The following is a 14,400-nucleotide window of genomic DNA, read 5'->3' as shown; positions in this document are numbered from 1 at the left end:
TTTATATTTGCTAAGCTAAATAATGAAATACCTTGAAGAAATTGCTACACCTATATAGGTATGCCCTACAAAAAGGATCTTTCCGTGTAGCGCTCCAATAATCATTACAACAAACTAATTCAACCAAAAAATAATCAGTTAAAAATATATTTTTTTGAAAGTTCAGCAATCTCTAAGTTACTTGGAAGTTCAAACCTTCACATAGTTTTAGTTTATATCCATACATCATTTCTCTAGCTTTTACTTTAAACATAAATTTGTTACCACAAAAGCAAATAGCAATAGCAACAACAAATAAGCTTTCATTATATTTGAGTTCACAGACAAATGTATTCACCCATCACATTCTCATTGGTCCAACCATATCACTTCCTATTCCAGACTCCTGAGTAGTTGAAATACATCATTGAGCACCTCACAGGTTCAAAGAGTGCCCCCGAAAAACTATACTTCATCATTTAGAAAAGGAAATCTTATAAAATTCAGCTTTCACAATCTTTCCATCCACTTATTCCCAATATGTTCTTGCTTCTTTACATTTTTAATCCAACTCAATGTATAATCCAACATTTTCCTACTACTTGGCCAAGAAATAACTATTTACTGCACTAACATTTTCCAATATCCTGTCATCTTTACCAGCTCCCAGACAATGTCAACAAGATTATAGCAAAATTAATACTAAATGGAAAGTAAATGCCCCTTCTTTGGCAGTAAGAAAAGCTTTCAGCTACCAAATTTTGCTGTTTCTATGGATGTGAAGAAAACTAATGCCTCTGATCATATCAAAATAATAATAATCAAGACTACAGTTCAACAAAAGTTAATTCACAAATCATAGAGCAAAGGCAAGAAAACCTTCTTTTCAGCTTCCAACATTGTATGGTAGTTCTTTGATGCGCGCTGTAATGCTCTTAATGCATGGTTCCGGTTCCAAAATAATTGTTATTGCATGGTACACCATGCCCACCAGCCCCCATGCGAAGAATAATTGTTATTGCAGGATTAATGAATGCATGCTGACTTCTACGAATCTGCATAAACCAAATGAAAATTATAAGCATAAACAAATTAAAAATAATAATCTCCACCATGGTCAAGTCAATTCATGTAACATTTATAAAATAATTTTTTTTAATATCACAGAACTAACTTTAACTAACTTATCAGAAGAACAAAGTTTACCTCATCTATATCCCCAAATGGTATCACCACCTGTCATGTAAAAAAAGGATTGTTAAGATTTGAAACACTGAACATCTCTTTTCGGTTTATAATGCCATAGAAGGTGTCAAATCTATTTCTTTTACTATCTTTATATAGTTCAATTGTTTTTGCCTTTAGAAAAGGAAGATGGGGAGATTTTAATGTGAAAGTTTACATGTCTCTGGATTCTACTGTAGGTAAAATTGCCATTAATTCAGCATATATTTTGACAGGGTTACTGAAATTCAACAGGCTAAACCTTGGTAAATTATTAACCAAAATTACAACCTAACCTTCATTTGTTTTGAGAACACATTAGAATGGAAACAAATGTGCCATGCGGAGACATACATACGACCATGGTACAAGAATGATCTCTCAAGTGCACATGAGTAACTATGCTCCACAACCTGAAAGAAAATGCCTGTTAGATAACCCAAGGCCTGAAGTGATTAAAAGGGATTACCTAGAACTCCTATTTGTTAGTACAACCATATCATGCCAAATTTATTTATAAATAAAACTTACAAATACAATCTAAGAAACTTGCCTCATCTGGAAGGAGCTTAAATATTGTTTGTAAAGGCCCTGGCTTTTGATGAACCACAGTAGGTCCTTGTTTATCTGAAGAAATCCTTCTTCGAGTATTAGCTCCAGCATATCCATTCATACCCCTGTTAGTAAAAGCTCTCCAGTTTGCAAATCCAATGAAAATAGTTGATGATAAGTGAGATATCAAACGAAAAGCTTTTGATATGATAACAAAAAGAAGTAATTCAGATTGAGCTAATGACCACATGATAGTCTTAAGATGTGAAAGATAGATGGTAGGAAATCATTTTCATTCACTCTCTTCTGAATCATCACCACTAATGTCTTGTGAATCAATTTTCATAGCCTTCACAACATTGCTTGCTTTAAAATCTTCAACAGCCTTGTCAAAAGTGGTAGGACTATTATCAGTGAAAGACCCGTGTTCTATTGTTTCCTTTAATCCAATTTCTAGATTTCCAAACCAAGAAACAAAACTATTAAAAGGATGAAATTTAATCCAATAATCATTGGGAAAACATATTTTTAAATAAAAAATAAGGTTGTATCTTCCTTACCGGTTCCAATGGACAGAACATAGTTTCACCGATAGAGAGGAACAGAAAACGTGAGAAGGAGGCTGCTTTCTGATTGGTGTTCAAAGTCCAGTTGTAACGCCAAAGAGAGGTGAAACAGAAAGGTAAAAGCGTGAATCGGTGGAGATAGAAAGGTAAGACAGAAAGGTGAGGAGAGTGGAGAAGAAAGGTAGAAGGAAGAAACAGAATACGGTGGATTTTGGGTAAGACAGAAACGTGAATCAGGAGGGTAAAACAGGGACCAAAACTCAATCCAGACCTAAACTGAGCACAAGGAAGGGATTGGAAATCGGTGGAATTTGGGGATTAAATCAGTAATGGAATAGACCCGTATTAGGCTAATACACCCAACCAAACAATGTATTGAGTGGGGCCCACGATTAGGGGTGTAATGGCTATGCCAATACACCCAACCAAACATGGTGTTAGTCTTTTATTGATTGTTATATATAACCTTGAAAAACTTTTGTAAAAACTTGCTATTTATGCGTGTAATGGTTTAGAGAAAGTATTGACTGAACGTCTCTGATTAATATCTAAACCATTACTTATAAGAACTAAACTTCCTATTTCAACATGAGATTATGATGATTTACATGTTGTACACATCAAGCCAATAAATACTCAGCATTACAATTGGTTTTTGATCAAGAGCTAAATGTTTCCATCTTTGAATTTTTGTATGTGTGTATATGTTTCAATTAATCCACCATAACGCACAAAAATGAGTGAGTCCTCAAAGAAAGTTGAGAATATATATTAATTACGAGTCTCCTTGTATTATTAGATGTTTTAAATGTATTGGAGATTCAATTATGATGTGATCTATTATTACTATTTTAATTTGATAGTTTTCTCGGCATTAGAGGGGAGAAATAATAGTTAAATGAAACCACTACTTGTAATGAGTTTTCATTATCTAGATCCTTATAGAGAGTAATTTGAATCAGAAGTTCAAAAAAAATAACTCACTTTATTTCAAGTTAACTATCAGATGTATTTACAAACTTAATGAGAATAATCATGTGTTATATACCATTTAATATTTTAATTTGAATCAAAGTCTCAGTAGAATAATCAGTTAGAATAAATGATAGATTGATCTGTTTCAAATATAAAAATTCTTCTAGATTGTCATATAGTGGAGGCGGCTGCTCTAGAAGAGACCTAAGACATAACTAATAACTAAAACTCCAAAAGAGATTCAAGTACCTGAAACTGAAGATTAAAATAGTAAGAATAAAACAAATCTTAATAAATTATGTCAATTCAAGAAAATGTGGAACCAATAATAAAAGTGATTGACAATGGTTTTGCATGCAATATTATTGCTGAAATAATGCAATAAAGGGATAATCTTGAATAAATCTATTGAGAAATATAGATATGAAATAGATTGGTCAAAATAGAAAGACGCAACTCAAGTATAATTAAATTTGTGGAGTTTTTGGACCAGTAGTCCAAATATGTCCAAATATCTAAATGTATATAAAGCTAGTGAGGGTACAAATAAAGTAGTTTTGCAAAAACAAAATAAAAATATAAAGTGTTTCACTAAGTCCTGATATTGATTATGAAAAGATATACTATTCTTTTGTAGAGGATGCAATAAATTTTAGATATATTATTAAACTTGTAGCTCATAAAAGATTTGACTTACGTCTAATGGTTGTTTTTACAACCTTTTATGAATCACTATATAGTAAAGTTTATATTAAAATCCTTGAATGATTTAGAATGCTTGAAGCATATTGAAATTCTCGGGAAATTATTCATTTATATGAATTGAAATAATTTGAACACATGTGGTAAATTTGACTTAGTGAATAGCAATTGAAGAATGATTATAAAATGATCCAAAATACCTATTTGTATTTTTATAGAAGAATTATGATTAAAGTTTGTTATGATTATTGTTAAAATTCTTGAATAGATCAAAATATATTTCTCCAAAAAAATTTCTCACTTATGACTTTTAAAAGAATGGTGATATAAATGCTTAACAAATACGTTTAAATGGTCATTTGAAAAACTAGTGCTCAAGATTGAATACGTAGAATATGAGATATTATGTAATGTTTTCATGAGGGAGAGTAAATACACGTTGTACTCATTTTCCCTTAATTGAGGTTTTGTCTCATTGGGATTTATTGGTAATATTTTTAATGAGACAGCATGTTATACGTATTAAAGATATATGTAGTATTTTTCCTTTGCTAGGAATTTCTTTCCCACTGGATTTTTATTTTAGTAAGGTTTTAACGAGACACATTATCAACCAATAGACATCCAATGAGGAGTGTTATGAATATTTTATTATTAAGTGGATGCCCATCAAAATAAAATATTTTTTTATGTACTTTAAATTCTAATAGCCATTAGGAGTAGAGTTACTTTAGAGAAGCATGATAAATTATTCCTATTGATGAGTAAAATACGTTCTCTTTCTTGCGCTTCCATTTCTTTTATTCTTTATTCTCTATCTTTTTATTTTATGACCTATATAAATGTTGTTATAAATATATTTCATCCATATGATATCATGGATATACCTAATCTAATATATATTTTTTAAAATGCTTCAATAAAAAGAAAAAGAAAATTGGGCTCAAGCCTAATGGTTTAAATAATGGTCCTGCCAATGGTATTGGTCTTTTGACGACCTATCCATCTCTTAAGATTCTGCTCCGTATTAAAAAAGGAGGAAAAAAAATCAAAAAAGAAAAATAATTCTTACGGCTCAGTTAGTTTAGGAGCGAAAAGAAATTGAAAATAAAAATGGAGCAAAAAAAGGGAAATACTTACTCACAGTATCCTTTACCAAAGCCATTTCTGGAAAGGGAAAACCCTCTGCTCGTTCTCCAACCCAATATTTTCTTCAAAACCCAAAACCATAATAAAATTTAACAAAAACCCTCTATCTGTAAAAAGGCCTACCTCTGTTTTTCAGTTCTTGTAATTGGGTAAGTCTTTGCTTTTTTTTCTTTATTCCTTTTCTTTTCGTTCATAATATTTTCCCCTTTGTGTTGTTTAATAGGAAAATTTTGATCTTTCTTTTTGCTTTTGAACTTTCAAATGTGTAAAGTTTGAGGCTAGTTTTTGGGAAATGATATGTTTTCTTAAGGTTCAAGTTGTAATTTTTTAGGGTGAAAAATGCTGTCTTTTTTTATGAATCGTTGCCTTAGCATTGAGGATTTTGAGCTTCGAACTGAAAGTTCTTTAGCTTGGGTTTGGTTGCTTTTACTAGTAATGAGAAATTTTCTGCCATATTAATACTGATTTAGACTAATGAAGGACCAAAGTTGACTAAATAAGTCTGAGATTTGATAATCTGCTGAATTTTTTCTTCTTTTTTCTTTAAGGGGTTTCATTCCAGTTGAGGACATTGTTTGTCATTTATTGCTAATATGATTATTGAATATCTTTTGTGGTTTAGACTTTAGATTGTTTCCTTAATATTTTACTTGTGCATTTTGAGCTTACTTTTGTCATTTGCTGTTTAAAGAGTTGGATTCCCTGCCCATTATGGAAAGCTTTGGTGGGTCGGAGTTAGCTGTCGTTGGCTGTGCCGTAAAGAAGAAGAGGAGTGGCATATTACGACGCCCACGTGTTGCTGTGCAGACATTTACACATAATTACATTTTATTGTCATCACCAACACCAGCCACAGGTTGTAGTGGCAATGAAGATCAAAATTTTAAGAGTGGTTCTAATGGATTTGGAAGTGAGAATAAGCTGAAACTTAAGCTCAAGCTTGGTGGGGTTACACGTACGATCCAAACAAACTCCACTGTGGATCATGCCTTTGATGTTGAGCCTGGCTTAACTAAGTCTTCCCATTTCTCCGATGTTTCTCAAACCCGAGAGAAGTCCTTTCTCCTGGTATTTTCATCTAATTTGAACAAATCACTGCCTGCTTTTACTGTTTGTATAGAATTTGTTTTGTCATGATTGGCGGTCTGTTGTTGTCACTTTTACTTTTGCCATATGTGTGTGTGTGCACGCATGTGTATCACTTTACAGTGTCTCATTTGTTCTTCGGGTATTCTTTATATCCAGTTCAACCTCTTGCGAGCTGATGGTTTGTTGCATGAACAATCACTGCAGGGCAAGAAAGGCTCCTGTGTTTCAGATAAGGGAGAAGGCTATGAAGTTCAATGGAAGGATTTATCCCGAAGTGGCTCCGGTTATGGAAAGGGGCATTCCTCTAGGGGAAAAGCAACTGGTGTATGTGTAGCTGGGAATGAAACTGACAGACACGAGCCAACTCGTAAGAGCAAACGGGTTCCTAAGAGGCGTGTATTGGATGTTGGTATAAATAGTGATGATGATGATGAAGATGAGGAAATCCGTTATCTAGGGAGACTAAATGCTTCAAATGGTCACTTGAACCTTAAAGATGAAGAGGATGAGAGAAATGGGGGAGAAGGTGCTGCTTTTGAGGATAGAGATTATGTGGAAGAAGACGAGTGTATATCCGATGATGAGCCTGGATCTAAAAGGAAGAAGCTGGGAAGGGGATCAGTTGATTTGTTTGTCGAAGGAAGAACCGAATCAACTCCCACTACACGAAATCGAGCTCTTCAGTCTGGGAAAGATCTCTTATCTGGTCCGGGTGCGACTCTTGTTGAGTTCCCTGACGGTTTACCTCCTGCGCCATCTAAAAGTAAGGAATTACCCCACTTGTTCTTTCCCTTTCTTGAGCATCTTTGAGCTTTCCATGCTAAATGTTGTAAATTAATTGTTTTAATAATGATCTGTGGTCATAGAACAAAAGGAGAAACTTTCCGAAGTGGAGCTACAGTTGAAGAAGGCCGAGGCTGCGCAGAGGCGTAGAATGCAGTCTGAGAAAGCAGCCAGGGATGCTGAGGTTTTACCCTCTTTTTTCTTTTCTTCTTTTGATTGGTTTTACAATTGCCCGCGATCATTCAAGAAACAGTATTCAGTAGGGTCTTTGAATTGTCATAGGCTGAGGCAATCAGAAAAATACTCGGTCAAGATTCTGCAAGAAAGAAAAAAGAAGATAAGATGAAGAAGCAGCGGGACGAATTGGCACAGGTCTGTGACCCTTTTTCCACGTCGTGCTTTTTTCTGGGTGCCATGTAGTACTGATTTCATTCATTTTGATGTTATAATTGATGCAGGGAAAGGCAACCAAATCCGAAACTCTCGCATCTAACACAGTGAGATGGGTTATGGGTCCTGGTGGAACGACAGTTATATTTTCAGAAGATATCGGTCTACCACAGTTATTCAATTCGGTGCCATCTGGGTACTTCTACAAATCCATCTGTCTCATGCTTTTGACGATTTATATACGCTTTCTCCAGTAATTTATTTGTGTTATTTATGCATTTCTTTTCCCTCTAGTTATCCCCCACCAAGAGAAAAGTGTGCTGGTCCGAATTGTACAAATGCATACAAGTATCGAGATTCCAAGTCGAAGCTTCCACTATGCAGTCTTGATTGCTACAAAGCAATACATGCAAAGGCTCAACCTTTAATTGCATGTTGAGATGAGTTCTTTCAATTTCCCAGATTGATGCGGAAATGTTATATCATTCGTGAGATGAGAATCGAAGGTGACCATTGATCGTGTCATTTTTCACTTCTAATGTTCGAGCTTGAGCTCGAGCTTCTACATTGTAACCAAGCTCGCTCACTTTTGTAATTGTACTCATTCCAACGGCTTGTTTGTTTGTGGACAATGTATTCATGCCTCTAACCACAGTAATGAAAGCTCCATTTCTCTTTTCATTCCTCTATTTTGTTATGTGGCTATGCCCTATGTTATTCACATTTTGATGTATGTTGGATGCAATACTTGAACTTTTTCCTTTTGGAAAGGTTTTCGGAAGATTATATCTCGATATCTATGTATAATTTTTCATTGAACATCAATGTCAGGCATAAAGCGACAGATTTTGCCTATAATAGAAAAGTGAATATGCTTTGAACATTGCCTGTCTTCAACCATTGTAATACTATCTGATCGAATATCGAACCACCGTAACCACCACCACTGTCACCTCTACCGTAACCTCTATTTGGTAAGCTATGTAAAGTAAATATACAAAATTGAAAGAAACTGAGGGGAGAATGATTTGAAGGGTAAATTTATTTTTTGGTCACTCAATTAGTAATTTTTTGTTATCCAACCATGAAAAGTTACAAAATGATTATCCAATTATTAGTGATTTTTTTTTTGTCACTCAACTATAAAAATTACAAAAATGGTCACCCAACTATTCAATTTTGTTTTTTTGGGTCACCAACAGACTAACGTAAAAATGAAAACACCCAAAAATCAAAGATAGTTGGATGAAAAAAAAATTGTTAATAGTTGGATAATCATTTTATAACTTTTTATAGTTGAGTGAGTAAAAAAGAAATTTAGTTGAGTGAGAATTAGTGTAGTTTACCCTAAATTGAAATTATAATTAAGATGGGCTTGGAAAGTAAGAACAAGGCCCATTAAAATACTTAGGCTATTTTTGTATGAAAAACCCATTAATCCAGGGCTTTGACTAGTTTCCAAAAGCTTTGCTTCAATGGGATTATTTATGAAGTAAAGTTGGGTAGGATTAAATCTAAAAAGCTCATAATAAATTGAAATTATTTAAAATATTACATCTTTTGTTTCAATAGTTAATTAAAAAATTCAGATATAAAATTAATTTATTTAAAATATAATAATAAATAAATAGTTTTTAATAATTAAAATGATATAACAATACATTCGAACATTTGACTCGATATTAATTTTTTATTTAAAAAATTCAATTGAAACTTAGAAAACATGAGTTATGACTATATCTATTCTTTTTTGACACAATGCCTAAAATTACCTATAAGCCTCCAATCTATAAATAGGAAGATTGTGAGTTTCAGTGCACTCAAATTTACGTCCTCTTGTATTGACAATAATACATATGCCATTTGAATTAAAACTAAACCTAATTTTAATTGTTTATAGATAAAGAATTTGTTTTTAAAATATTAGGGTTAATGAATTATGTCATTTTTTTCATCACTTTCAAGACTCGTACATGAATTTGGGTTTGAAGTTATATTACTCCAACTCTTATCGAACATATATATATCAATGCCCGACAACTTAGTTTGAAAAACATAGCTTAAACTATTCCATTCAAAAAATCAATTATCCCAAGAGAAAATCCTTGAATGAATTACCAATTATGCATAGAGAAAGATCCTTTTAGAGCTTTGTAGTTATAAAATTTGATGAACTGTGACATAGCCACCCTCATTGGGAAGAAACCCAAGTTGATGCGTCAGCTAATAAGTTGATTTTCCTCCAAAAATTCATAAAAAATAATGGCAATGTAAATAGATGTCCATTAGGGACAAAACATACGTCAATTGCCTGTCTGTCATTCTCAAAGTACGAGTCGTTGTTGCAGGCAGCATTGTAAGATCTCCCTTTCATGTCTTTATCAAGGTTTGATTATTGTTATATGCACTTTTCTGTTTGTCATTTAATGATCTTTTGTTTCTTGTTTATTTACCATTCTATGCTCTTTTAGTCTTTTTAACCACGCAATTGTTTGATTGATTACTTTCTCAACAATATATGATATCAGGCATTTGAATAATCCTGGTTTGCTCCTTTCCAATATTTATATCTAAAATTTATGTTAAACCCACATTTAAATTGTTCTTATTACAAGAGAACGTGGATTCGAGTATATTGAAACTTATTATTTTTTAATTTAAAAATTGAAGAGAGGTTATGTATTTGTTACACTTTGAAAATATCAGTATGTATATATTAAGATTGCTATACTTTTTCAAAGAACAATATAGTATTATATTCCTTGTAAAATAAGAAAATCTTCTCGGTTACATCATATAACTAACATAGACAAATTGTTGAAATTGGTGAAATACTTTGTATTAGTTTCCTTGTGGATTCTCCAACTTTCCATTGCAGTTTACCATGGGGAATGATGTGTTCTCTTTTGTTGACTTGAATGTTTATGGAGCTCCAGATAAGTTGAGTTCTTCTAATAATGAATTTGAGAGCTTTGATGGAGGTAATAAAGGGAAAGCTGGTGGTTTTTATGGTGTTGAAGATTGGGGTGAAACTGGTGGCAATGATTCCTTGCCTTCTGATTATGGATTCTATGGAGATGCACCAATGGAGGCCTCTGGTTTCAGTTTCTTCAAACAAGATCATCATCAGCAGCAGCAGCAGCAACAAGAACAACAAAGTTTTATAGAATATGGTCTGCATAATGGTGTGAGTTTCAATGCTCAATCTCCATTGATTCAAGCATGTTTCGATGAAATTGCAGAGCTTGGTGGGATCAACAATGGAGTTTATGAAGACATTGGTGAGGCAAAGAAGGGAAAACAGTACCCTGGTTTATCTTCTCTTGGACTGCTAAACAACTATGGCAATGGATTCAAACGGTTGAATGGGGAAAGGAAAACCGATGATGACATAACCGTATCCGACACTCAGGACGAAGACCGAAAGCTTTCGACCGAAGAAGTCATGAGGGTTGCTGGTGAGATGTTTCTCAAGTCATGTGGCCAAACTATTGATGGAATCTCTGGGATTGATCATCCTTTTAGTCTTTCTTTTTCGGGATTTTTGGATCGGGAGACGAGAGATATCGAGCTTGCGGCACTCCTTCTTGCTGCTGCAGAGAAAGTAGGGTACCAACAATATGAAAGTGCAAGCAGATTGCTGAAACAATGTGACTACATGTCATCGAAAACCGGAAATCCGGTTCAGCGTGTGGTCTATTATTTCTCCGAAGCCCTTCGAGAGAAGATCGAAAGAGAGACCGGAAGAAGTTCATCGAAGAGTTTAAAATGGAAACCTTTGTGTAATTTCGACACGGATATGATAGCCTTGAACCCTACTGTATTGGCATGCCATGGAGCTTTCCCTTTTGGTCAGGTTTCACAATTTGCAGGGATCCAAGCCATTGTGGAAAATGTTGCTGAGGCCAATAAGGTTCACATAATTGATCTTGCAATAAAAAATGGTATTCAATGGACCATCTTAATCCAAGCTCTTGCACCTCGACAACACGAATATCGTCTCGAGCTCTTGAAAATAACTGCAGTTGCAACCGAAGCAAAGGATTTAATTGATGGTACCGGTAAGAGGCTCTCGAGTTTTGCTCAGAGTTTGGGAGTACCTTTTGCTTTTAAGGTTGTTATGGTCTCAGATATGTTAGATCTTAAAGAAGATTTCTTTGAACTTGATGCTGAAGAAACCATAGTTGCCTACGCCGCGTTTGCTTTCCGGAGCATGCTTGCGACGCCGAACCGGATCGAAAATATAATGAAGGTACTCAGGGTTATGAATCCTTGTTTAATGGTGGTAACCGAAGTCGAAGCCAACCATAACTCACCGATCTTCGTGAACCGTTTCATCGAAGTCCTGTTTTACTTCAGTGCATACTTTGATTGCATAGCTACTTGCATGGAACAGGATAGTAAGAACAGAGAGATCATAGAATCAGTGTTCTTTGGTGATGGAATTCGGAACATGGTAGCGGCTGAAGGCACCGACAGGAAGGTCCGGAACGTGAAGTTCGATGTTTGGAGGGCGTTTTTCGTCCGGTACGGGATGGAGGAGGCCGAATTAAGCATGTCATCCAAGTACCAAGCAGACCTTATTCTCAAAACTTTTGCGTGTGGGACTTGTTGTACACTCGATATGAACGGAAAATGCTTGCTCGTCGGTTGGAAGGGAACGCCGATGCATTCTATTTCAGTTTGGAAATTTCTATAAGCCAATGTCTAAATATTACCAGTCTTTTAATCTTTGATGCTTCCATTCAACTGTTGAATTATGAGAGTCTCTATAGCATGATCATCAGCAGCAGCAGCAGCAGTGAATGTGATGGTATAACAGTTCTGTTTCATAGTCTTTTTGCTTAAGGATATCTTATTTGATATCTTTCAGTATTCATTATTAATGGAAAAACAAGCTCTATGCTTTTGCAGTTTCAAATTTTTTAGCTTTCGATTTTTCATAAAATTAAAAAAAAAAAAATTTGAGGTATATATAAAACTATGGAGATGGAGTAAATGAGAAGCTACTGGAAGATAAAGATTTTAGTGTTGGATACTATTATTCTTGCCAGATGGGAGAATATTCTGTTTATTTGAATATGAACGGAATTCAAATATCAACGTCCAACCACATTCTGAAATTGATTAGCTAAAATCTACTGTGCCAAAGAGAAGTATTGGTGCTTCTCCCTACACGTACCGATACCAAGTCTTGGCTCAGGCCATTGCACTGTTTCAAGTTGTTTTGATTTTCTGAGATCTGTTTTGAGTCCCGAACACTTCCGATCATCCCCAAATCACTTTTAAATGATTTATTAAATTTCTAATCCTAAACTTCATTTAATGATTTTATAAAAATGTTTTAGTGATTGAATATGATCCAATAGTACCTCCCATCCTTACCGACTATTGGGATAAAAGTCGATACCAGTTCAAGATGCATCATATCTATTACAAAAGCCCTTGAAAAATCCAGTAAGGCAAGGATGAAAGCATTACTTAAGGTCATCTTTAATTGTTCAAAAGCATCTTGTGCGAAATTTGTCTTTCTTCAACAAGTCTGACAGAGGAGATGCAGTTTTAACAAATCCATTAATAGAACACTTTAATACCCTACTATACCCAAGAACCCCCTAACTTCCTTGAGATTGTGGGGGCATCGACCACTTTAGGATAACTTCAATCTTGCTGGGATCTACTTGCAACCCATAGAGACAATATAACCCAAGCACTTAATTCTACTTTACCCAAAAATGCATTTACTCTCCTTCGCTACTAGTTTATTCTCATTTAATGTCTCAAGAATAACACGTATGTATTTTGAGATGATTAGATAAGGAACAATTATGCATTAGGATAAAGTCGAAAAATACAAGTACAAATTTATACAAGTATTGCTTGAAAATGTCATTCATTGTAGTTTGGATTGTTAAAAGACTACAAGGAACTTGTAATGTTTGCCATGTGTTCAAAAAGATTGTTTTCATCGCATCTTCAAGTCAAATTCAAACTTGTTGATATCCTATTAAGAGATAAAGAATACTCAAGGAACTTGTAATGTTCGCCATGTGTTCAAAAGGTTGTTTTCATCACATCTTCAAGTCGAATTTAATTTTGTTGGTATCCTTTTTTCTTTTTCATCACCAACTTGTCGTTTAATTTAGGTGGAAGTTCAATCTCAATTTTTTTCTCCTCAATGATTACCTTATTAGGGGTTGTTCGTTCTTTTATTGCGCTTTCGCTTGGATCAAACGACAAGTTAAATTTCTTAGAGTATTTGTTTTGGGGTTGGGTTTAGATGTATCCCAAAAGGGAGGTGGTAGAAAGGATGGTCTAATCAACTTAAAGATCCACATATCCCATGCTCTCTAGTAATTGACCACTCTTAGCTAAACTTAGTCTCCTGTAAACAAGCTAGGCATTTTGCATGGTTCGCACTAATAGGCTTAAAGGATAATCCCTCATTCTTAATCTCAACTCCTAATCATGAAATGTAGTCCACCAGGAATGACAATGGTAATCCAGTAGTTTAATTGGACAAAGTCCCAAAACGATTTCGATATTTTTCTCTTGTAGATGTTTGTGATGTTAATGCCAATAAGCCCTGCCGTGCCTTCAGATCAGTAAACTTAAACAGCTCAATCATCAGTTCGGTGAAATTTTACCAACACGAGAGTTGCTGCATCTAAAGATACCATGGAGCGTTCCCTTCAAAATAGAAAGCTGCCATTATAATCTGAATGATGTCCTGCAATTTAGTCTTAATTTTATTAAACAAGTACCATCGGTCATGATAGAGCAATGAAAGCACCAATTGGAACAAACTGCATAATTGGTTAATTAGCTCCAAATACACTGAACCCAAAGCAACACAAGAGAAAAAGAAGAATGTGGAGTGAAGGGAGATTATAGATTAAGGAAGAAAGGTTTCAGTATGAAGTGTACTAAACCATGAAATAAGGTTAGCATCAACCACATTTATTCAAAATTGCTTGCATACCTTTAGGTT

At 34.4% G+C, this 14,400-nt stretch overlaps 3 protein-coding genes across 5 annotated transcripts; 2 read left to right on the top strand and 1 right to left on the bottom strand.

Annotated features, from left to right (window-relative positions):
* Positions 1 to 282: 282 nt before the first annotated feature.
* LOC107908497 (BAG-associated GRAM protein 1-like) lies at positions 283 to 2,564 on the bottom strand. 3 transcript variants are annotated; one of them, XR_001687057.2, is made up of 6 exons: positions 2,316 to 2,564; positions 1,757 to 2,208; positions 1,500 to 1,616; positions 1,186 to 1,215; positions 859 to 1,034; positions 283 to 776 (listed from the first exon to the last, which is right to left on the bottom strand). XR_001687057.2 is itself a non-coding variant. In XM_016835670.2 (5 exons), exons 2-5 carry the CDS (start codon positions 2,003 to 2,005, stop codon positions 915 to 917), a joined length of 516 nt encoding a protein of 171 aa, XP_016691159.1. In that variant the 5' UTR covers positions 2,006 to 2,208; positions 2,316 to 2,564; the 3' UTR covers positions 283 to 914. The 3 variants fall into 3 exon arrangements, 2 of the variants coding, with proteins under 2 accessions (XP_016691159.1, XP_040944149.1); XM_016835670.2 differs by having other exon boundaries at positions 283 to 1,034; XM_041088215.1 differs by having other exon boundaries at positions 283 to 1,034; positions 1,757 to 2,140.
* A 2,426-nt stretch (positions 2,565 to 4,990) lies between these two features.
* Positions 4,991 to 8,090, top strand: LOC107908498 (uncharacterized). The gene is made up of 7 exons (XM_016835672.2): positions 4,991 to 5,296; positions 5,839 to 6,215; positions 6,441 to 6,999; positions 7,103 to 7,203; positions 7,302 to 7,391; positions 7,478 to 7,605; positions 7,704 to 8,090. The coding sequence occupies exons 2-7, from the start codon at positions 5,859 to 5,861 to the stop codon at positions 7,846 to 7,848; spliced, it is 1,380 nt and encodes a 459-aa protein (XP_016691161.1). The 5' UTR covers positions 4,991 to 5,296; positions 5,839 to 5,858; the 3' UTR covers positions 7,849 to 8,090.
* Positions 8,091 to 10,293: 2,203 nt separating this feature from the next.
* LOC107907654 (DELLA protein RGL1) lies at positions 10,294 to 12,108 on the top strand. Its single transcript, XM_016834991.1, has one exon. It carries the CDS (start codon positions 10,294 to 10,296, stop codon positions 12,106 to 12,108), a length of 1,815 nt encoding a protein of 604 aa, XP_016690480.1.
* Positions 12,109 to 14,400: the final 2,292 nt, after the last annotated feature.

The sequence above is a fragment of the Gossypium hirsutum genome, chromosome D02 (genome assembly GCF_007990345.1).
Source record: "Gossypium hirsutum isolate 1008001.06 chromosome D02, Gossypium_hirsutum_v2.1, whole genome shotgun sequence".
Taxonomy (NCBI): domain Eukaryota; kingdom Viridiplantae; phylum Streptophyta; class Magnoliopsida; order Malvales; family Malvaceae; genus Gossypium; species Gossypium hirsutum.
This window is presented reverse-complemented; position numbering and strand designations above follow the sequence as displayed.

Bases quoted from the DNA above. Each gene is read 5' to 3' on its own strand.
- LOC107907654 (XM_016834991.1), top strand. From the start codon at position 10,294: ATGGGGAATGATGTGTTCTCTTTTGTTGACTTGAATGTTTATGGAGCT.
- LOC107908498 (XM_016835672.2), top strand. From the start codon at position 5,859: ATGGAAAGCTTTGGTGGGTCGGAGTTAGCTGTCGTTGGCTGTGCCGTA. The intron at 6,216-6,440 runs GTATTTTCATCT...CAATCACTGCAG, and splicing joins GAGAGAAGTCCTTTCTCCTG to GGCAAGAAAGGCTCCTGTGT. The intron at 7,204-7,301 runs GTTTTACCCTCT...GAATTGTCATAG, and splicing joins AAGCAGCCAGGGATGCTGAG to GCTGAGGCAATCAGAAAAAT.
- LOC107908497 (XM_016835670.2), bottom strand. From the start codon at position 2,005: ATGTGGTCATTAGCTCAATCTGAATTACTTCTTTTTGTTATCATATCA. The intron at 1,617-1,756 runs GCAAGTTTCTTA...ATTTTCTTTCAG, and splicing joins TTAAGCTCCTTCCAGATGAG to GTTGTGGAGCATAGTTACTC. The intron at 1,216-1,499 runs GTTAGGTTGTAA...TTTACATGACAG, and splicing joins TGTTCTCAAAACAAATGAAG to GTGGTGATACCATTTGGGGA.